Source organism: Sphaerodactylus townsendi, linkage group LG03 (assembly GCF_021028975.2).
Source record: "Sphaerodactylus townsendi isolate TG3544 linkage group LG03, MPM_Stown_v2.3, whole genome shotgun sequence".
Classification (NCBI taxonomy): Eukaryota; Metazoa; Chordata; class Lepidosauria; order Squamata; family Sphaerodactylidae; genus Sphaerodactylus; species Sphaerodactylus townsendi.
In genome coordinates this window covers 65,759,890-65,783,708 of record NC_059427.1, presented here as the reverse complement: position 1 = coordinate 65,783,708, position 23,819 = coordinate 65,759,890, and the positions used below count along the sequence as shown (strand labels likewise).

General features: G+C 41.3%; 2 protein-coding genes across 6 annotated transcripts in view; one reads left to right on the top strand and one right to left on the bottom strand.

The window, feature by feature from the left end:
- The window catches only part of GLYCTK (glycerate kinase), a 39,362-nt gene extending 39,017 nt beyond the window's left edge, over positions 1–345 (bottom strand). For 3 of the 5 annotated variants that reach the window (XM_048491310.1, XM_048491314.1, XM_048491311.1), the window contains exon 1: positions 101–341. The gene's annotated coding sequence lies outside the window, so the exon portion shown is untranslated. Of the gene's footprint in view, positions 1–100 lie in introns of all 5 variants that reach the window. The other 2 variants (XM_048491313.1, XM_048491312.1) reach the window with 2 other exon arrangements.
- WDR82 (WD repeat domain 82) lies at positions 337–23,819 on the top strand. Its single transcript, XM_048491317.1, has 9 exons — positions 337–798; positions 5,860–5,957; positions 14,636–14,702; positions 14,924–15,023; positions 15,225–15,341; positions 17,859–18,014; positions 18,323–18,392; positions 18,731–18,873; positions 22,471–23,819. Exons 1-9 carry the CDS (start codon positions 638–640, stop codon positions 22,498–22,500), a joined length of 942 nt encoding a protein of 313 aa, XP_048347274.1. The 5' UTR covers positions 337–637; the 3' UTR covers positions 22,501–23,819.

Sequence of the window (23,819 nt, the reverse complement as noted above, 5' to 3'; positions counted from 1 at the left end):
CCGCGCTGAGTTCAGTAGGGCATATTCCTAAACCAGAGCGATCACATCTGCAATTCACGCTACCATGATGGACCACTCCCGGAATGTACTGGAAAATCACCTTCCACGGATTCCGATTCGTTCACTACACCCTGGGGAGGCACAAGGGACAGAGCGGGAAGAGCTGCAGCCTCCAGGCATTGGGCGCTTCTACGCAGAGCAACGTTCCCGCTCTGCAGTCCTCTGACGCGGAAATTGGAGAACGCGCGCGGGCGAACGCCCCCGCCTAGAGAGCCTACGCGCCACATCCCACAAGCCATTGCTCTCCATTCTCGCGCTCCCGTCCTATCCCGTCATGCATCGCTCCGCACAGGTCGACTCGGCGGCTTCTCTTGCCTCCCCTAATTTCCTTTCTTGCCCCACAATTCCGCGCGGCGGAGGCCCCCCCCCCCTCCCTGGGCGCCCCTGGAGAAGCAAGATGGCGGATACAATGAACAGGAGACGCCTCTCCGCGGCTTGAATTGAGCCCGCTGGAGGGCACACCCCGTCCGCCCGTTTCCGCTACTCTCGTCCCTGCCGGCGGTCTGCGGGCTCTGCGTTCTCGGGGTTTCCTTCGCCGTTGCTGGTGTTGCCGGTTTCTCCCTGCCCTGACGGCGGCATGAAGCTGACGGACAACGTGCTGCGGAGCTTCCGCGTGGCCAAGGTCTTCCGCGAGAACTCGGACAAGATCAACTGCTTCGACTTCAGTCCCAACGGCGAGACGCTCATCTCCAGCAGCGACGATGACTCCATCGTGCTCTACGACTGCCAGGAGGGCAAGTGAGTGCAAGTAGGAGGGAGACGGGCAGCCTCGGCGGGAAGGACCTGGACCTTTGCTATGGGTGAAATTGTAGTCCTCCGGGTTAATATGTGCATTCCTGCTCCGCTTTTCTTCCCCACTGGAGCCTCACAGTGTAGCCTAGTGTAGCCTTCTCCCTGTAACCGCATTGAGGTAGGTTAGGCACAGAAACAGGCCCAAGGTCACTATGAGATTCTCTAACAGAGTGGGAATCTGAATCTAGGTCTCCCGGATTTCACTCTAACACTCCAATCTGTGCATCCCTCTGATTCTAAAGAGCATCAATCGATCTCTCTTCGAGGTGGATGGGGAAGGTTGTGCAGGTTGTCAAGGTTGTCAAGAGATGAGGTGGAGGAATCTTTAGCTTTTTTAGTTGAGACTCTGCCTTTAGCTGAGGGGTGCATGGGGGTGAATGGAGAATTGAGTGCCATTTATTTCTCATAACGGGGGTGTTTTTAAAAATCATGTTATGCATTTAAAGGAGAGAACATTTTTTTGTCCGGGCATTGCAAGTATTGAAATTGCATATATTACAGTGATGATCCAAATTTGCCTTCACATTTAAGCGTGTTAGAAAGCCTTGGCAGTACTTGACATCTCCGGCTGTATTGTGTGGGTACGAACTTTTCTTTCGTTAGTCATCATTTTAATAAAAATATGTAACGATAGATGGAGAGAGTCTTAGACAGTGGGGTTCAGAAGTAAGCATAAGTGAAGGCTTAGAGAAATAGGTGTGATGTTCGGAAAGGGTACAAGAGCTGGAACATGTTTGGACTATTCTTAGAAGTAGACATGCATCCAATTAGTGTTTGGTGGCATTTGTTTATTGTTGTGTTTTTAAAATGCTACTTAGCAGCTCATAACAAGTAAAAAAAGGACATGTTATAGTGATCAATATATATTATATTTGTGTTATATGCTTACAATACAGTGATTGATCTCAGGCATTCATTCAATGAGACCTTTGTGCTTAATGGCCATCAGCTGACTCTGTAACATTAGGCTTCATTCTTATTTTCAGAGTGCTATTTTTTTTAAGGATCTGAGGGAGAAATCTGAGATTTTATCATCTGTACACTGTGTGCAGTGTAAAGTGACTATACTTTGCTGCTGGAAGCCATTGCAAATAGGGAGAAAGAGCTGTGTAAAATCCTAAATCCACTGCCTACCCCGCATTTGCCCACAGAGGTGCTGGACTGACCCTCTCAGATTTGTATGTCGCTACTTTTGGAGCTGTATGCCCCTGTTAAGAATCACTGAGATAGAAGGTGGCATCATATTGGATCCCTCTCAAATATAGTAAGTGATTATAGTCCGGGGGGGGGGGGGAGTAATTAGATTAGAAAGCATTTGTTCTTGGACTGTTCAGTCACGTTTAAGCATATGCATCATATTTTAGCATTAAACACAACTGGAATAACTTGGTCACAATTGTTGTAAATGCAATATGTTGCAACTGTCACTGGAGTTGAAGAAAACAAAATATAATGAAGATTTCTATTTTAATGCACCCTTCTTTAATCTTTTCAGCAATATGGAAACTAGCAAATACTTTCTCTGAACCATTTTTTGTAATTAAACAAAAAATACCAAGACTGAGTGGTTACCACATCCTGGTGAATGTGTTGTCTTCATGTTCACACCTGAACTGTGATATCTTTCTGCTGATTTGTTATTAAATGCCTAGTTTACTGAGATTACTAATTTAGGCACATTAATTTAGGAGTCAGGGCCATTGAACCCACTGCAAACTATTTTTCAGTAAACAGAAAATCACACTGCTTGTGTGTTGATATGTAGTGCGCCTATCTATATTAAAAAAACACACCCAAATCCTCTTTTGCATTTTTGTTGTATGGTTTTCCAGAAGGATTTTTTACTCTTTTGCACTTTGCTTTTGCATGCTTAGGGCATGTTGCCTTTGCAGACAATTTGTGTGTATTCCACTCGTGTGCTCACCAGTTGTCAGGGAGCAAGAGTTATGCATGGTCTGTATACATAGAAAGGGGTGATATAATCATGCTATACCTTTGGTTTGGTTTGTTTGCTGATTTCATGTGCTGTCCTGTCTGTTGTGCATAAGGCTCCCAGAGATCATTGCAGGATGCACACTTTCAGGTGTGGTCTTTATCACGCTGGAAACCTTTCTGGGTGACAGTGCGGCTTTTGTGATTGGGCGTTGACCGGTGAAATGTTATTTGATTGGTGACGTGCTAGTGACATCTTTAAAACATTATATTCATGAGAACAGAATTGAAGCTTTAACAGATTTGATGATTATGCCAATTACCAAAACAAATTTGTTAATTTCATTGTTTCACAGGAAAGGGAGAAATGGAAGCACAGACACTCGCCTTTCTCCTCGAAATGATACATGCCTACAATGAGGTTTTCTAGAAAAACCATATTTGGGGAAATATCCAGTGAACTTTGCAGAAAATTATCCATTGCCTGAAATGTAGCATGATCTGGTTTATTTATATTTTGTGAACAATTTTAAAGTACCGCATGTGAACTTCATATCCAGGTATCAACAAGTACTTGTTTGGGAAAGAAATTGGATCACATGTGTTTAAAATGTAAAGACAACATAGCGTCAATCTTCCCTTACATTGTCTATATTTAATAAAATAATTTTTTATTTTGGTATTAATTAGACCTGTAAAGTCCATCAGATGAATTTATAACTTGAGTTTTAAAAATGGATTATTATCTTGGATTATAACATTAGTGGCTTTATCCTCCCCACTCCCATTAAAGATCATTAAACATACATATACTTTCTTACAATTCCTAGGGATATCCACCTGAAATACATGAATTACAACTTTGAAATGCCTAACTTGTGTGATATGGTATTGATAATGGCAACCATCTATTGTTAACATTATAGGATATCAAGTATTTAGAAATGGAACATTTCTGAAGAAAGATAAGGTACTGCAACAGTGAAGTTTTCTTCCTTACTTCTCTGATGGATCAGTATACCAGCTCTAGTGTATTTTGCACTCTGGTGCTTGGACAAATTAGATTTGCATATACTAGCTTTAATGTTACCCCCCCCCCCCCCCAAAAAAAAAAAATCAATGCCTTCTCTCAGGCCGGATTTGTTCTCTCTAGGTATATTCATGAATAATAAATATTTTTGCACTTTTATAATTCTTCAGATATTGTAGTAGTTCTCTAATTTACTAATTAAATTGTTTGGCTCCAGCAGCTTGCGGAATGAAGCATGGAACAACATAACTGAGACCCCCTTTTTTCCACCTGTTGCTGGGTCAGAGTTTTGAAACTTTTGTTCACTGTTCTTATGTATCTTCATCAGGCCAGTGTAGTAGTGTGGAGTTGGTACTCAGTATTTCCAGTGTGCATATGGCTTTTTTCAGTCAGGCTTGTTGGACTTGTGATTGTTTGTTAGAGGAACAATGGCTAAGGGGAAAGCAATTCTTGCATTATAGGTGTAATATAACTGAAACTGAACACTTTTTTTAGTTATCAAGAAGTTCCCCACACTTTGGGGAGGTTCCAAAGTGTTTGGGAATGAAATGCCATTTTTAGTGTTAATTGCTCAAATAATGTAATCTGACTGCTGAGAGACGTTTTGTGGCATGTGGTGTCTGGAAGGATAAGTTTCAGTATAGAGGACCCAGGTTTTGAGCCAGCCGTATACAGTTTACAAAAGAGACCGGTGGAGGTCATTATCTCATGATATCGTAGATTGCTATAACCTAAACTACTTAAAGTCTGTTTGCTTAGAATGAAAATTTTGCATATAGATTTCATAGCATGCGGTCCGCAGATCTAGGCTTACTTCAGTAGTTGTCCATTCTTGTGGTTGCCCCAAGCCTTCCCACTCCCACATTTCTAGGAGAGCCATATGTTTTCCATGTTGCACTGAGGTTTTGGAGTCAGCAGTCTGCAAAGGTTATACAGGTCTTTTCTGCTGAGCAGGATCCATTTTGTTCATTGCAGCTGAGTCCATTATGCAGAATGCTGGATTTTTAGGTTTTGACAGGACTGGATTAGCACCGTTGGGCTTTGGAGCAGGCCAGTAGCCTCGGGGACCTTTCAAGACTGCTGAGCTTCCTGCCTTGACAAGCAGATGTATGGATTCCTGCTCCCCAGGCAGCAGTGGTAGATTTCTTGACATAGTCTAATTCTAAAGCGCTCAGATGTTCTGCAGTTTGTTCCATTGCAGGAAAGATTCTTACACTTGAGAATATTGAAGTAATGCATGAGAATAATTGCCAAAAGTTCACTTGATTTGTTCTGTCGAAATCTCTTTAAATGCATTCTGATGTGTATGCTGACTAATACAGTGGTGAAACTTGAAAAAAAATGCTCAGTACATTTTGTGGACTATTTATGCATCATTTTGACCCGCTAACTGTTACGGGTGTTCGTAAGATCTTCGGATCTGTGAAGAACCCCACTTGCACTCTGGGTCCCCCAGGAGTCCAGATCCTTTGAAGAAGCAACCCAGACTTCCTGATCAGCTGATTAATGAGGCTTGGAGAAGAAAACGCACAGTACTGGCTTTCTACACTGAGCTTCCTTTCCCTCCCCCACAGTTTGAACCTCTCCCCCATTCACTGCCTAGTGGGATATGTTGCCTGGCTCTCTTCCTTCCCACCCTGGTCACCATTTTTTTCCTTCTTCCTAGTCTCATTTTGATCAAGAGGCGAGAAATTGGGACAGTGTGGGGGTTGGGATTTCCTCCCCCTATCAGGCTGAAAAGTCCCCTGTTCTGGTGTAATTCTGGACTTTGTCGGTTTTTGTTTTGTTCATTAGGGGCTATTGGTAGTCCTGCATCTTTTTAAAAATTTGCTTAAACCTGAATTTAATAAAGATTTGTTAGTCTATTAGGCTACTCACCGTTGATTTTTTGCGGTAATTAAAATCAAGGCATTCATACAACGGTAACTGCTTTGTTTGATTTATGGCATGCAATTTCTTTTTTAAAGACTTTGATGTGGTTGGCATTGGCAGCACTCTTGTGTTGGAACAGATGATATAATTGTTCTTGTGTTTCCTCTTGGCAGACCAAAGAGAACATTGTACAGTAAAAAGTATGGAGTGGATCTCATCAGATACACACATGCTGCCAACACTGTAGTGTACAGTTCCAATAAAATAGATGGTAAGTGATATATTCATCATTACTAATCTCTGCTTGTCCTCTGTCAGGGTCAGATAATAGCATTGGAAGTGTGGGGAAAATGTTTGCTCTTGACTAGAATGAATAGTTTGTGCACTGAAGCTTTTAGGTGGTGAATGAATGTTTTCTGACTGCTAGGGTTTAATTTCTAAATCACATCTTTCTAAGAAGTTCCTTGACAAATACTTAGCAGTGTATCAGGGTGAAATATGTGTATCAGTGATTTACTGTCTTTTAAGGGAGATGGAAATTATCTGTCAACTTTGCCACTGGCTTAGTCCCCAATCAATAAAATAAAATGTCCCATATGACTTCCAAATGAATACATTTAGTGTGGCAGCCTTGGTTTTTCTGCTCCAAAATATTATAGTGGACTATTACTAAACTGATTAGAACCAGTGACACAAACTGTGTTGAAGTAGCAGCTTTTATCAGACCAGTTACTCACATCAAATGCAAAATATGTGTTTTATTAGAATGTGTTGAGACTGCATTTGGGAGCAGGGGGCAAACTAAAGATGGTCAACTCCATGAACAGGTATCAGCTCCTTTGGTCCTTCAGTAGTAGTTGTGCACACGTCCAATTCAGAACTGTGTTGCAAGGGGATGGAATAGCCTTTGCGCATCCCTGCACCCAGAATTGCCATGGAGTGGCAATTTTGATATTTTCCCATTTGGTCAGATAGTAGTTCAGTTGAATTATTTGGGCCAGAAAAAAAGTCACAGAGCAAGGAAGAACTCCTTTTCAATGTTTTAATTGTTTTTCTGCTTTTGTATGCATTTTAGCTCTGGTTTTAAACAATATGATGCCGTTTTTTGGTGGTTTTTAAGATGAGATTTTATTTCATATTTTTAATTAGTTAGCCACTTTTGTGGCTCTTATGAGGGCATGAAGATGAGGCATTAGTTCTGTAAAATAATAAAAATTAATATCTACTGCAACAAAAGCTATGCCTGACAAAGGGGACAGGGGAGCTTCACGTAGTTCATCAGTGGTCTGAACAGTTGTATGTTTCTCCTAAACTTGAAATTTTTTCTGCACTCTGAAAGATGCCATTTTAAAAATTATTATGCACAATATGAAATATTGTGGACCCTTTTGCTTTTGCCCCCCAGGAGAGTTCCAAAAACCCACTGTTCATATCTCTTTTCACATTTTGGAGAACCTCTAATGTCTACCTAGACCCCTCAGAAATTTGGGGGGAAAAGTGTTTCTAACACTTCATCTGCCAAGCTTTTCCTTTCCCTAAGCTCAGAAGTGCCGCTTTTCCATACTGTTACAGATAGCCCACCATACTGCAGGACCAGTGGTATCATTCTTTTTTTTTAATTGCTTGGAGACTGAAAGCTTTGTGTATTACTACCCCCATAACTAATGAGAAGGAGTAGAGTTAAAGGTGAATGTGTCCAGATGTGTATATGCAGAAACATGGCATAAAAAGTAAATGGATTGATAGAGAAATGGAGGCACAGAATGGGGTGGGTTAGAGGTCAGGGTGCCAAGATGCCTGTGGTAGTTCAGGGGGGAAAGGGAGGTAGCAAGGAATCCCCTGAGATTTGTAGATAGGAATACAAAAAAGGAAGGGGTACAGTAAAAAAAGTATGTGTTATGCAGTGGAAAGGGTGGGGGGGAGAGGAAAGCAGGTAACTGCTAGATATAAACAGGCTGGTGATAGAGAGGAATATCTGTGGAGTAGAGAAAGAATGATACAGTGAGACTTGTAGGATAGATAGGGAGCAGGGTACATGTGTTATCAGGTACAGAGAGCTAAATGGGGGTCATCAGAGAATAGTTCAGAGGGAATTCTGGGTACAGTACAGTGATTGCTCTGAGGCGCTATGAGAAAAGCTGAAGCTGGAAAAGGAGTTACTTGCCATGAAGAAACCCTAAGGTTCCACCCTAGCCCCAGGTTAAGGGGCTGCCTCTCCCTCAAGCCTGTTATTTCAGAGAGCATAAAACCCCCTGTGGCTAGCACTACAGGGCAATCTCTGAGGAGGACCAAGTACTTGTTGTACATTCCATGTCGTCAGCACAGGGATTTGCAGCAGGAAACCAGGGAATTCAAGTTAGAAGTGCTGTAGGGGTACAATTCTGGTTGAGACTGTGGTGTAGTGAGAGAAGGAGCTGCTCCCCCCCCCCCCATTTTCTTAACCCGAAACAGCACCAGGAGAGGTATTAGTTGCCATTGGAAGACTATGCTTGCAAACATTCAGTTCATGTATCCTCCTGGACTGTTTTGTTTCAGGGAAACCTGACAAGGAAGAAGGCATCAGTGCTTCCTTTTCAATGTCACAGTCCCAACAAGCTTTGGGCATCTGTGGTGCTTCTAAATTGAGTTCCTATGGAGGACTTGCAGCCATGATACGGTTGCAAGTTCCCATGACTGTCACATGGCAGATGTAGTGTGCAGTTTGTCCCTCAGTCTTGCTTGGATTGAGTTTTATTTATTGGCCCTCATCCATTCCATTATGTTCTCCAAGCATTTGTTCATGGCTTCCATAACTGATGCAGATGTTAAGGGGAGTAGAGTAGGGTGTCATCTGAAAACTGGCATCAGCATCACTTGAAATCCTAAGTATCTTCCAGCAGTTTTATATGAATGTTAAACCAGGGGTTGGGGGATGCCTGTGTGGAAAAGCTACTGTTAATGTAATAAGAACATCACCAGTTGAAGCCATGCCTGTAGTTCACGAGCCTCCACCCAGTTGAACAACACCTGCAACAGTTAACAAGTATAGTAGAGCAGCTGCTAATGATGGTTAATCAAAGAAAATATATGGGGAGGAGGTCAGAAAGGGGGGGGGGGGAGAAAGGAAGCTGGTGGATGCTTCAGTAGTAAGGAAGGCTTTTCCACCCTTCTGGAGTTTTCAGGAAAGTTTACTCGGTATACTGAAAGGGATTGATTTTATTTGACTTCATTCTTTGTTGTTTTAAACTGCTGCAAATTAACATCAAAAGCTGTTTACAGACCCTGGCTGGTGCAAGTCCTATTTTCTGCAGAGCGGGTGGGGAGGAAGAAACGAAGAGGGGAAAAGTCACACAGACCAGCAAGCTCTTATCAGTCTCCTTGGAGAGGAGGCCTAGGGCAAGAGGCCAGAGGTGTTGGGCGTTTTCCACCAGCCAAACTTCCATACAATGCCCCACAAATGTCACGAGCCAGGCATCTCTATTCCAGCACCACTTTCTGGCAAAGACCGATTAAGTAGGAGCAGAAACATGGTATCCCCAACAAAGCCAACCAATTCATAACGATACCACTCATTACTGTCTTGGCAGAGGTTGTAATTAGGTGGTCAGGTCCTGAAACCTGGAGTTAATTTGAATTGAAATATGGCTGGGTAGTCTTTCTCTTTCAAGGCAGCATGTTGTTGTGTGACTGTTACACACTCAAGCACCTTTGTTTGAAAGTAGACATTATGCAGTTGTTTAAACTGATTGAATCTACAGACACCTTTTTAAGCAGGAGGTTCTCAACCATATATTTCCAAACAACTGGAGGTGAGGAAAAGCTTGTTTTACAAAGAATTCCACTATTCCAAATGTACAAAATGAAAACATACGAGGACTTATGGAGAATTGAAAAAATCCCTCATACTGTAGACATATACAAGATTTTCAAGATTTTTTTATTTAAATGTAAATAGTTTGGGCAGCAAATAATATGCTTTGTGTTTAATGATTATACATATTAAAGAATTCAGTGTTTTCAATGTTAGAAAGTTTAGCTAAACATGCTGGTTGTCCTACCTATCAACATCTCATGAAACAGTATTTGTCCAAATAATCCACTTTGTTTACTGTAGAATTTGTTCCTTGTCTTTAACTTTTAGTTTTTCCTACCTCCAAGATGGCAACACTTAATGTCACATGTTCTATAGTAGCAGCAATTTCCAACTCTTTCTTAAAGATTGCATTTTCTTACAGAAAATGAAGATATTCATGTTTCTAAATTCCATAAATGTTGCAAATAGTGTGATGTTATATGCGTACTAAGTTATATATAAAGTAGTTCTTATAGTTAAAACACTAAAAGGAGTTTCAGTTCGTTAGGAAACAAAGTATTACATATATTTTCCCCCCATTTTTTTCGGGGGGGGGGAGGGGGTCTTGCTGGAGGGGAGACATTTTTATCCATGGCTTCCACAATTTCACATTTCTGTACCCACTTCTTTTGCTCGACCCCTTATAGCAAGATTGTAAGTCTTATAAGGATTGTAAGGTCATGTCTAGATGTGGTTCACTGCACATTTCTGAGCAGTTTGTCTGCTTCGTGGAGTCTCACCAACTGAAATTTATCAAAGCAACTGTGATCACTTCATGTTGAGATTGAATTGTTGTAAATTTGCAACAGATGTAAGTGAAATACTATGCTGAAATGTGTTGGGTCTCACTTGTGTTTCGCTGAGTTCACACGGAGTTTTCCTGCATTTGTGCTGTTCACCAAGCTCTTTCATCATTTCAAGCTTTTCTATGGAACTTCCCAAATTCTTCAGAAAAGTAGAGTTTTGCAGTGATAGTGTCAGCCACCTAGGTTAATTTGGTATTCTGTGTATTGACCACAGTTTTGACAGGACCACCAAACTTGTCAACCAGAAACTCCGTAACAGTCATCAGGAGTCCATCAGCCTCTAGAAGTGGCCATCTACTCTGCCCCCTCCCCATAGAATTTCTGAGTGTCAGTCTACACCTAACTATGTGACACAGGCAGAGTAGAAATCTCCCCCAATGCAGAAAGGGAACGAGATCAAGAATATGTTCCGATACATGTGTTGAGACTAGAATGCTCTGAGACAACCTCATGGTGGCCATAAAATCCTGAGATGCTCCCTTGGAGGTAGTTTCATCATGTAAGTTTGAATCCCTTGAGGAGCACAAACTCATGCGCTTCTCCAGGAAGGTGGGGTGCAATGAATGTAAATGTAGAACACTTTCTCTGAAAGAGCAATGGGAAAATAGGAGACCAAATGAATTTTCAGTTTGCAGCAGCTGGTATATACATATGAATATTTGGTGCTTCTGAATTGCTGTTTGAATCTGATGGCAGTGGCCTCTGTGAAGAATTCCACAAGTGTTTGAAGCTTCATTCTGCCTGCCTGATTCCAGACTGAGGTAGTAGTTTGTACAGTTTGAGGGTCTATGATACCACCCGGTACAGGAGATAACTGTACAGGCCACTGCCTTGCCTGGGACAGAGCTCTGTCTGCTAAAAAGAGGAACTTCCCACCTGCATTAGATTGTGCCAGGTAATGGTTTTTACTTGGAGAAACTAATAATATGTCTTTTAAGTAACATTCTGGAGTAAAGAATTGATGATGCATTGGCATGTATTGCAAAGCAGATAATTGACTTTTCAGACCAACATGTCACTCTGGTCCATTCATATTTAGCAGCAAAATTGCTCTTAAAATGTGCCTGCCAGCCATTTGATGACTGTGTAAAGAATAATCATCAGTGATTCACTGGAAAAACACTGCTTGAAGAGATTGTTTCTATAGAATGGAAGGGTTGTAGAAAACAAGTTTTTGGTTCTTCTGCATTCTAACCAGTGCATTTTTAACATAAGGTTGCTTGGGTCCAAGGACTGGGCTGTTTCTCGCACTCTCATTACCCTTCTCTACCAAATCAATTAACTTATTTGCAGTTCCTCATTGAAAAGTGAACATCTAAAGACTATCCAAAGTGTGTGTGGGGGTGTGTGTGTGTGTGAATCCGCTTCTGGGAGTGCTGACAGATTTGCCCTCCCTGGAGCAGCATCCCAGCCTGGGGGAGGAGCCAATTTGGGCCACAGTCAGGACTAAACCCAGCCTGAGTAGACCACATTGAGGCTTCTTGTGGTGGTGAGGCTGTTGCACTTTGCGAGCCTCCCCATGCTGCCGGGAAACCTCTTTGGGAGCAGCGGTTGGGCTCAGTCAGGCTCCTGACTGTGGGTGGAGCTGGCTGACATTCTTAATTCCACAAGGCATGTCTAACATGTCTGCTGTTGTAGGTTTTGCTCTCCACTTATAATTAGGTCTGTTCAAAATACTAGTATAAACATGCTATAATAAAAGCTTCCTGATTGGTCCCAGTATATTCAGTTTGTGTATAAATTCTCTATATAGTTCACTTTTACAGTTATTGCTTTTCTTGATTATTCTTAACTATTAAACAACATACTGGGCCCAGTGCTATTCAATATTTTTATCAACAGCTTGGATGCTGAAACAGAGGGCATGCTAATCAAATTTGCAGATGACAAAAAATTGGGAGTGGTAGCTAATACCCCAGAGGACAGAGTCAGAATTCAAAATGACCTGGACAGAGTAGAGAGCTGGGCCAAAACAAACATCATGAATTTCAACAGAGATAAATGTAAGATACTACACTTAGGCAGAAAAAAATGAAATGCACAGATATAGGATGGGTGACACCTGGCTTGACAACATTACATGCGAAAGGGATCTGGAAGTGTTAATAGACCACAAGCTGAACATGAGTCAGCATGTGATGTGGCCAAGAAACCAATGCGATTCTGGGCTGTATCAATAGGGGTATAGTGTCTAGATCGAGGGATGTAATTGTACCTCTCTATTCTGCATTGGTTAGACCTCACCTGGAATATTGTGTACAGTTCTGGGCACCACAATTCAAGAAGGACATTGACAAGCTGGAACGGGTCCAGAGGAGGGCAACCAAAATGGTAAAAGGTCTGGAATCCATTCCCTTCGAGGAGAGACTTAGGAAGTTGGGTATGTTTAGTTTGGTGAAGAGAAGGTTAAGAGGTGACATGATAGCCATGTTTTAGATATTTGAAGGGATGTCATGTTGGTGCGGGAGCAAGCTTGTTTTCTGCTGCTCCAGAAACTGGAACCAGGAGTAATGAGTTCAAGGTGAAGGAAAAGAGATTCTACCTAAACATCAGAAAAAACTTCCTGACATTAAGGGTGTTTGACTGTGGAATGCACTACCTCAGAGAGTGGTGGAGTCTCCTTTTTTAAAACAGAGGCTGGGTGGAGTGCTTTGATTATGTGTTCCTGTTTTGCAGGGGGTTGGACTTGATGGCCCTTGGGGTCTCTTCAACTCTATGGAGCAAATAATAGTCAAGTGGAAGACAAGTTGTTAACACTATTGAAACTCCAACTCCAACTGACTCCCAACACAGAGTTTACTCCCATGCTAAAAGAGCCAAGCCTTATCTTCTAGTACTTCGTTACTAACTGGCGCCTTTTTCACCAGGCCTTTTTACACTCACAAATTGTTTTTCTGTTGGAAAAAAACTGGGACATTTGGCTGGCATTAAATGAAAAGGTTTACTCAAGATGTGTAGTATGGAACAGTGGTGGGATTCAGCAGGTTCGCACCACTTCGGCAGAACCGGTTGTTAACATTGTGCTTGTAAACAACCAGTTGTTAAATTATTTGAATCCCACCACTGGTATGGAACAATATATATATAAGAATCTACAGCATTAGACAACTATTCTTTTGTATACTGTAGATATATACAACATTGTTCAGGACTGTGTTTCTTTAAATGTAAATTTTATTGAAATAGAACATGACAAATTTTATTTTGCTCTTAGAGTCTGGGAAAAAAATTAGTAGTTAGATGTTTTCCCAGTCTTCAGAGTTTTGCATTTTAATTATATATTTGCTAGTTCTAGATACCACAGTGAAATATCTAGATGCCATAGGAAGCTGGCACTAGGATTGTTTAAATCCTTATTTTAAAGAATTCTGTGTTTTTAGTGTTGTGAAATTTAACTTGATATTCAAATGCTGATAGTTCTGCCTACTGAGACTATGAGAGTGTTTCTGTCCAAATAATACACTTCTCCATTTGCTTTTTGGTGGTGTAGTGATGTTGTGAGGGGGGGAAGGGAAAGGAGTTTGTAAGTCCCTTTGAGTCTCCTTACAGGAGAGAAAGGGGGGATATAAATCTAACTTTTCTTCTTCTTGCTACCTATCAGATGGCTGAAATTAAAATGCATGCTATGGTAGTATAAGGTGCAGCAGTTTGCAATTATGTCTCAAGTATTAGATTTTTTCTTATAGAAAGTGAAGACATTTTATTAAAATAAATTTATACTGCTAAATTCCATAAATGTGCCAAATAATATAATTTCATGTGCTAAGTCGTTTTAGGCTTAAAATGCATGATTTAATCAGTAAAATAAATGTAGGTTTGACAGGAAAGTGCTGCATATGTTTCAGTTTTCCCAAAATTTTCATTTTTTCCATGCTTCAAAATTTTAAGAATTTTTACATCTCTGAGGCTAAGACAGTTTGATTCAGAGTCTGAGTCTCCCTGTGTTCCACAATAACAAGTTTTTGTTTCTGGAAGTGCACTGTGTTGCTACAGTCTTAACCTAGCTATATTCCTTCAATCTGGCCCCTTAACAGAACTGGGAATAAAAAAATGATTGTTTTTAAGCCAGTAAATATAGACTTGAAACCTAAATCATTCCTTTATGTGGTACTAACTGGAGGTCAGTTAAGTACTATTTTTTTTAAACTATTGCAAGGGATTATACTTCTTGGCTTCAGTTTTTATGGCCATGAAAACAGTGTTTAAGAACACTGTCATTATTTCTGCAGTAAGCAATACTTTAGTACCCAATGATACATGAGTGTTGCTGTATGACAGTACATAGTTACCCTTACTGATATTTTCTTGCAGATACAATCAGATACCTCTCGCTGCATGACAACAAATACATCAGATACTTCCCAGGGCATAACAAAAGGTAAGATTAATAGCCATAATATTCGTACCATAAAAGCAGGAGGAGATAAAGAAGGCAGTGGTTAACAAAACAGCCATAGTAGGTTTTGTTCACCCTTTCCCTTCGTTCTCTATATTTTTTTACCCTTTTTGGGACATGAAGGAATGAAAGGTAAATATTGTTGTTCCAGTTGCGCGCATATTTATTTTATATTCTTGAAATGTATGTTATTACTCTTTCAGAGTTGTTGCTCTGTCCATGTCTCCAGTAGATGATACCTTTATTTCTGGGTCGCTTGATAAAACTATAAGACTTTGGGATCTTCGTTCACCTAATTGCCAGGTAAGATATATCTTTTCATCAGAGTGAGGTATGCTGTGAACTAGATTGTAGTTCTTGGAGCCACTGAAAGATGGCAGTGGCAGCACATATAAATTACATATATCTCATGCCTCAGTAAAACAGTAGAGATAAAAATAACATTTTTAGTTTTGGGAGAAAATAATGTGGAATAATTCTCTCTCTTTTTTTGGTAAATGTTAGGGTTTGATGCATCCTCAGGGGAAACCTGTGTGCTCATTTGATCCAGAGGGGCTGATTTTTGCAGCTGGTGTCAATTCTGAAATGGTGAAGCTCTATGATCTTCGTTCTTTTGACAAGGTGTGTGATTCTCAGGTGCATTTGGGTTATGTAGAATCCCATAAGAAATTGGAAAATATTACACTTGTGGTAAGGTGCGTCTGACTTTAGTCTTGCATGATCTCCCTTAGAACAAACAACGCCCCCCCCCCCAAAAAAAACCCCAACCTAGATACTTTGTTACTTTTATAAAGTGAATGACAGAATCTCTTAAAGTTTGGGCATAAATGGCCTATAATGATTGATCCTGGCGTTCATTCTTGCTTAAAAACATAACAAGTGCTTTGCTGAATCAGATCAAGATCTGACTAAGTCCTGCATTCTGTGCTGTTTGTAGGTGGTGACCAATAAAGACTGCTATTTCAATGATGGCCTGGGAGACTGTCGTACTGTCTTTTAAGGCACCAAAACATTTCTTTTGACCCAAGCTTTTGACTAAGGAGATTGAGCTTCTTAATTGTTTCTACAGTCTTCTTCCAGCTTGAAGACTGTTTTGTGAGCCATTTTAGGCTTTTGGGTGTTTAATGGCTAGTTTTAATAGTTCATTATTTTTAACTGTAGTCTAATTTATAATTTTTAGCATGTTTTGAGGTGCCTTGAGCAGGCTTTTTGTAAAGGTAGTGTGTAAATCTAAAATAAGAGCCCATCAGCTAGCAGGCACTTTCTCATCCACTAGTGGATCATATGTTATAACCAAACCCTAAGTGTTGCCAAAACATTCACAGGTTATATTAAGTGTACAGTTGAAAAGGAAAGATGAGCCGACACACAGGCTCTGGTCTTTACTGGTTTAGTGAGCACAATAGCATGACACTGTAGAATGAGCAAATTGCTACATAAAAGCACATGGACCATGTTAATCACCTCACTTACGATAATTGTATTATACTTCAAATTAAAGTTACACAAAATCAAGTCAAAGTAGATGGTTTTTATGATATTTGGAATCTATATATATATTTGTCACTCAGCATTAACTCTTCATTCTCCACTTAATTCTAGTTACAATTATCTGGCATCCTCTCTTATCCCCTGGTTCTGGGCTAGAGCAAATGGGTATATGCATGCAGGATGGCCCCATACATACCTGTGCATGTACACACACGCACACAAAAAGATAGCTTGTTTTCATTTCTTCTCAGATGTGTCAGAAAAGCTCAGCCCACCTGGGCTGTGGGATCCTGGTTCCTTGATTTTGCCAGAATGTATTATCTAATGGGCTTGTGCTACTCAAGATGCAAAATATGGATCAGAACCTGATGGAGATTTTCCCAGCCTAGTTGTTTTTATCTCACCAGTTCCGCCTCATAAACGTCATCACTTCCTAAAATGACATTATTTTCCTGCTCTCATTCACAACATTGTTAATGTTGGGTTATATTTATTTGGTATAGAAATGAGTCATTAAAACATTATAATTGTATAATGTCTTCCAAAAGAAACTGACGGGGCAATCCTGAGAAAACTTACTCTAGTCTAAGCCCTTGATTTCAGTGGGCTTAGACTGGAGTAACTCTGCATAGGATTGCACTGTGAGTGGCCAGCTATTTTCTGTTGTCAGGTGCTCACAGGTAGCACCAGAGTTACTTGAGGAGAGTTTTTCTATGACTTTCTTGTAATTTTTTTAAAAACTCCATGAACTGAATGGCCAGTTTAAAGGAAATTGTACCAGCAGTGGCGTAGGAGGTTAACAGCTCGTGTATCAAATCTGGAGAAACTGGGTTTGATTCCCAGCTCTGCCGCGTGAGCTGTGGAGGCTTATCTGGGGAATTCAGATTAGCCTGTGCACTCCCACACACGCCAGCTGGGTGACCTCGGGCTAGTCACAGCTTCTTGGAGCTCTCTCAGCCCCACCTACCTCACAGGGTGTTTGTTGTGAGGGTGGAAGGGCAAGGAGATTGTCAGCCCCTTTGTGTCTCCTGCAGGAGAGAAAGGGGGGATATAAATCCAAACTCTTCTTCTTCTTCTTAATGAGAGGATCACTGAGTCTTCGAATCAGTCTCTTGTGATAATGGAACAATCTACTTGAAACAGAATCTTCTTCATGTAGAAAGTTTTAAGGTCCTGTTCTACACTCCATAATAATTCCTGATACTTCCTCATCCTACTGATGAAACTTGCATGTTGCTTTCAGCAGACTGTTTCTCCTAGATAAAAATTTAAACCCATATTTATGTATGTATGTTCTTTTCCTGACAGTTCAACTATGGAAAGGACCCTCACATATGCTTTAGTTAATTAAAATCACCTCTTGCTCTCATATAGTACTCCTTTCACGAGCACGTGTCTCTGTTATACATGGAAACCCCTCAGCTGACACCTTTGTCTATCAGGTTCTCACTACACTCACGGTTTCACCAGATTCATAGTTTACATGCCTGCCTCTTACCTACACTTGGCCTACACAACTGAATTTCTCAGGAAGGACCTGATTATTTCAAAATATGAATGGGTATTTTGTACACACTGACTTCTTTATGCAGAGTGACCTGGAGTGGCTTGTCCTTATTTGGCTAATGTTTTTCATTCCCCTTTTAGGGTCCATTTGCTACCTTTAAGATGCAGTATGATCGAACCTGTGAATGGACTGGTTTAAAATTCAGCAATGATGGCAAGCTCTTTCTTATATCAACCAATGGAGGATTCATCCGACTCATTGATGCCTTTAAAGGAGCTGTGCTGCATACATTTGCGGTGAGCCTGCTGCCGCTTGAGTTTTCTTTTTGCATACTGCATTTCTCTCAAAACTAGAGTGAAATATGTTACACTAAGCAATTCCATTAGCTGACCAGGGGTACACATTTATTCTGTCTGAATATATACTTACCAGGACTGCTTTTGATAACCAATTAGGATTAGCACATCAATTTGCTTTAATAAACTTGAAGCTCCATTTGAAGTGTTCACACTTTGTTCTCATATCTTTAGAATGCTCCTTTTTAATCCCGGCAGTTAGAGGCAAATCACACCACTCTAGCCTTTAATCTTGTTCTTTTTTGCAGGGATACAACAACAGTAAAGCTGTCACATTAGAGGCTTCATTCACTCCAGATTCTCAATTTGTAATGATTGGTAAGAAAACTGAATTTCCTCTTACAGCTCTTGGGACTACCAGGTCCACAGCCACTTCTCACATGTGAAATAGTTTCTACAGAAAACAGGACTTGACCTTGTAGACCTTCTAGAGCAGGGGTAGGGAACCTGCGGCTCTCCAGATGTTCAGGAACTACAATTCCCATCAGCCTCTGTCAGCATGGCCAATTGGCTATGCTGGTAGGGGCTGATGGGAATTGTAGTTCCTGAACATCTGGAGAGCCGCAGGTTCCCTACCCCTGTTCTAGAGTCTGTCCTGCTGATTTGGTGTGATCTGTTTGGTGTTTGACATTGACTCTGGATAATCCATTCTGCAGGGTCTGAGGATGGGAAGATTCATGTCTGGAATGGAGAGGGTGGAATGAAGGTGGCAGTGCTGGATGGAAAACACACAGGTCCCATTACCTGCTTACAGTTTAACCCCAAATTTATGACCTTTGCCAGTGCATGTTCCAACATGGTAAGAAACCTATGCTTCTGTCAGATTCTGGGTTAAATCAGATCCTTCGTAGGAGGCTATCATGAAACCAAGCCTGGGAGAGCCAAGCCTGTTTCAGTAAATTCTGGGTCCTTTTCTCCAATAACTCCAACCAGCTGAGTACTCAGCGATTTTTATTGAAAAACAGAAATCAAAGAAATAAACAAACTTTGGTTACAGAGATTTGCTCAGCTGAATAAATTCTTATGGATCTCTCAGGACGTCCAGCCAAGAGGTGCTTTTCTTAGCTTAGCCCATGATAGTCACCTAGGCTTTGTTCTCTTACTCTCCAAGAAAACTTTCCAGCTTTGCTATGTGGTCCCCAACCTTTGAAGTGCCTTATTTGGGCATCTTCCTGTCCTGGGTACATTCCTATGGCCTTTTGGTTTCCCCATCCTGGCGGATCAAAGACCATTTGATCAAAGCCCCTTTTTTACTATGTAGGTGTGACTCTGCTAGTTTTACAGTATTATTCCATCACAGAGGCGTACTCTTGTTGCAAAGAGGGCAAGAGACCATGATCTACAGTAATTCACAAATGCTCTTTTTAGAAAATGAAACTATAACATCTAGAATAGGGTAGAATTTCAGGATACCAGTCTGAATCCATACCCCATCAGTTCTTTTGTCAGCATGGTGGCCACAATTGGCCATGCTGGTAGGGGCTGATGGGAATTGTAGTTCCTGAACATCTGGAGAGCCGCAGGTTCCCTACCCCTGATCTAGAATGACCCTTGTAACTTCGCAGATGGACAGGACGCAAGAATGACCCTTGTAACTTCGCAGATGGACAGGACACCTTCAGAGGAGGGCGGCCAATAAATCAAAAGAATAAATAAATAAGTTAAAACATCAGGGAAACTCTCCATATACACTCAAAAGTAAGATGTTGGTGACTTCCTAGCATTAAGAAAAAAGCTTTCTGGTTTTTACCCATGTGAAAGAAAACAAAATGTAAAACAGAATATTAAACCAGACTTGCAAAGTTTATTTAAAATAAACTGATGTGAAACAACATCTGAATTTAATAAAAAACACTTCAGTGCTCATAGATAACATGATCATTGCTCTTCTGCCCATTGAGTTAAAAGGCCTGTTTGGTAAGTGAAGAAAGAGCATTTGGAACAAGTTCTTGTATTTTGAGCTCAGAGCTTATATTCCATTGCCATGACTTCAGTGCAGTTCCGCATAGGACTGTGCAGGCTCAGAGAACTGACCAGAAGGCTTCCAGAAGTTTCAGAGAGTTTAGAGCACTCTCTTTCCACCCCTCTGGAGCTGAGAGCTGGCAGGTTTCTCGGTCACATGACAGGAGGCAGGGAGAGTGCTCAGAATAATGCATTTCAAAGGGCATGTGTAAGCTGCATCAGCCAGTAGTATAAATGCTCAATTTCGTTATAAAGCAGCCCCTTTTAATGCTTATTGACCCATTGGTATGACTAGAAGTACAAATGTGAGATGTGACTTAAAACAGTGAATTTAGTTAATCCCTGGTTTTTAATTGCTTTGGTATAAATCATGGAGATAGTTTCAGAGTTGCCATGTTGGTATGCATTAAAATAGTTAGATTTGGGTATAAAATCTAAAAAAGTTAGATTATCACTTTAGAGATCAACAAGATTTTCAGTTCTGATGGAAGGAGCTTTGACTCTCCAAGGTATTACTGGACTTGAATCTAGTTGGTATAAATCAGTACACCTAAATTGGCCCATTTGTATGGCATAATAGTGCCTGAACTAAGTCAGGTTTTCCACTTGATCAAGCTGTCTGTGGTAGGTGAGGAAATAGATGTTAGGAGTCACAAGACAGTATGATGCTGTTATGAGGTTTTTGTGCTGCTGCTTGAAAAGCAGGTTGGCATTATTACTACAAGTGCTTATTTTCTATCAGCATTTTGTGTGCAGGCTCTTTTCCTTTTTGAACAACGAATTTTACATACTGATTCAAATTTTTAACTTTGGGCTTAATCCTTATAATGTGATCTACGTGGGGCTGCCCTTGAAGATGACTCAGAAGCTACATCTAGTGCAGGATTCAGCTGGCCTTTTCTTAGTAATTAATTGCACTGATTTTAACCTGTCACATAGGCCGTTTCCGCACGGACAAACTACGATGTCATGGAAATGGCAAAAAGAGCGTCACAGCGAAAGGGTTCACATGCGCAGCGGCAGAGGTGCACAGCCGCGCCGTCGCGAAAACGATCAACCGGCGCGAAGCCGCAGTATTCAAAAGTTGCTCAGGAACTGAGGTTTTTCAAATACGGCGCTCCGAGGCCGCAGTCATGCGAATTGCCATCACGGAGTCGGTGCCAAAAATGGCGACTGCCGAACGCCAGCCCCCACTGGCGGCGGCCATGTTGGGGAGGGAGAACCATTTTGGCGGCCATGGTGGTGAGGTCAGCAGCGGCAGTTTCAAAGCGCTCCGCTTCGAGGCCGCCTGTGTGGCGTTTAAGAGTCACGCACACCCACAGATGTGCAACCACATGCCTTCAAATCTAGGACAAAGAGGCTTAGAGACAGCTTCTACTCTAGAGCTGTGGCTATGCTAAACTCCACGGCTTCGTGTTGATGTGTTTGGGGCTGTGTAGGGATGGGTGGAGGGAGGGGAAGGTGAGGATGGGGTATGAGTCTGAAATTGTATGAATATGATGTATTGTATGAAATTGTATGAGCATGATGTATGAGTCTGAAATTGTGTGCATCGAGGAATGCTGCTATAAATTTCGTTGTGCGTGCACAATGACAATAAAATGCTTATGCTTATGCTTCGATCACTGCCTGCTCAAGCACCTCTCCCAGATCCATATCGCCTATGCAGATGGCAGCTGCCCGCACAGTCTCTGGTGGCACTGGTCAAACGAACAGATAGGGGGGTGGACGAGGCATCAGGGCAGGCGCCTCGGCCAATCGCGCTGCTGAATGCCAGTGACGTTTAGCCGACGCAGCTTCGGCAGTGCACAGCCGCGAAGGGGCGCAGCAAGACGCTGCTTCCGTGTGAATCGCTGCAGTTCTGCGGGGCCGTTTTCTCACGCAGCTTTGCTTGGCCATGCAAACGCTTCGCTGGGGATGCGCTGCTATTACTGATGACTTCACAACGATCTTTTTGTATGTGCAGAAACGGCCATAGTTTCGGTTTGTATCAGTTTTAGGCCCACCTCTCCCTGAACAAACATCTCCCCCCTTGTCAATTGAAATCTAGGCAAAACACAAGGTGGACATAACATAGTAAAAGCAATAAAATCAGTTCATAAAAGCTATGGCAACACCAAAACAGCAGCAGTTAAAATGAATAAAATAGTGCATACAGTAATTTAGAAAACAGCAGCAAATCAAACTAATAAAAGAGCAAGCAAGGAAATCTGCTTCTCCTGGTTGTGAGTCCTTTTTTCAATCTAATCTGAGTCTTCCATGTTCTTGTGTGCTTTAATTCTTATCTATGGAAACAATGTTGAGCTGATTTGGAAAAGAGATTGTTTTACATTGACTGCTACTGTAGAAGGCACTGCCACCCTCCCACTCAGTGTCTGAACCTGCAGATAGTGGACAATGCTCGTTTCATGCTTACCCTTGTTTCTTCTTTCAGGCTTTTTGGTTACCAACAGTGGAAGACTAGTTCTGGATTCATCATGTTCTCTGGACATTTTTTACACTTCGTGGACACTTTACACTTCGTGGACAGCAGTGTGCTTGTAGAGATACTACAAAAGTGTTGACATTGCATTTCTCTGAGTGAATGCATTTCTTCAGCACATCTCTGTATCATACGATAGACCTGGCCTTCAAAAGGAATTCTTCAGTTGGCCCTGCACTGTTTGGTTGGAAAACAAGGGTTCAGATTTTGCTACCATCTCAAACAGCAGAATTCATTCGAGCTGACCTCATTGGCAGTGGTACTCTAACATATATTGATCAAATGTTGCTACAAATGAAACTTATTGATACATCAATTCTCTTTGCTAGTGACTGAATGTTACTGGTTCCTGTAAACTCCTTGTTGAATCTTGCTGCATGCTCTCACCAGCCTGAAGCCTCATCAGTATCCATATTGCTCATTTTTTAGGTTGAAGTGCCATAGTTACACATGTAACTCTTGTGTCCTTATGTAAAGGAGTTTGTGTCTGCATAATGGGATCCGTGCGGATGCCACCGAGGATTTTGATCTCCCAGGAGATTACATAGATATTCTGTGGTATCATCTGGACACCTTAAAGTATTTCAGTGGGCAACTCTGAGCAATAAAGGAGCCTTTCAAATGGAAAATTCTCAGAAACTGACTTACTAAAGATTCTGTCTGTAATCCTCTTTCTGATTAACTTTTGTTGTTTTTATAAGTAGAACCAGAGGGCACTCATATTTTTTTACTATTAGATATTAAAAAATAACCTTTGGACCAACACAGTATTGCGGATTTAATCTTGGCAGTTTTACCTACCTTTCAAGCAGCATTCTTCCTGTTTTTCAACTGGTACAGGTTGTATTCCTTCTGGCTACTGTTTCTTCCGTAAGATCTTTGTCCATTGTGTATCCTGTCATGTTGTTAAAGTTACCTTAGTTTTTTTCCCCATTAATATTTGAATGCAGAATTTTCAGTTATTTAACCACTCCCATCCCAGTTGCCTCTTGTAGAAAGAAGAAGCTTACAATAAATAGTCTGGGACAACAGGAAGTGTCATTAAGTTGAGCTCATAATACTGTTTGATAACTTTAGGGCTAATAATGTTAATGCCGTAGTTTCACCAGGTTTATTAAGACATGGTGTGAACCACTGTTCAAGCAAGCAGAGTTTTAATGCTTTGTGGACTAGTAGGATTAATTTTCCCTTCAAGCCTCTGTGCTTGTTAAGGTGCCCAGAATTCTTGGGTTATACCCTGGCTCTCCACTTATTCCTGTATGCAGAAGCTATGGATAAATAAAGTATTTTTTCTGGCATGA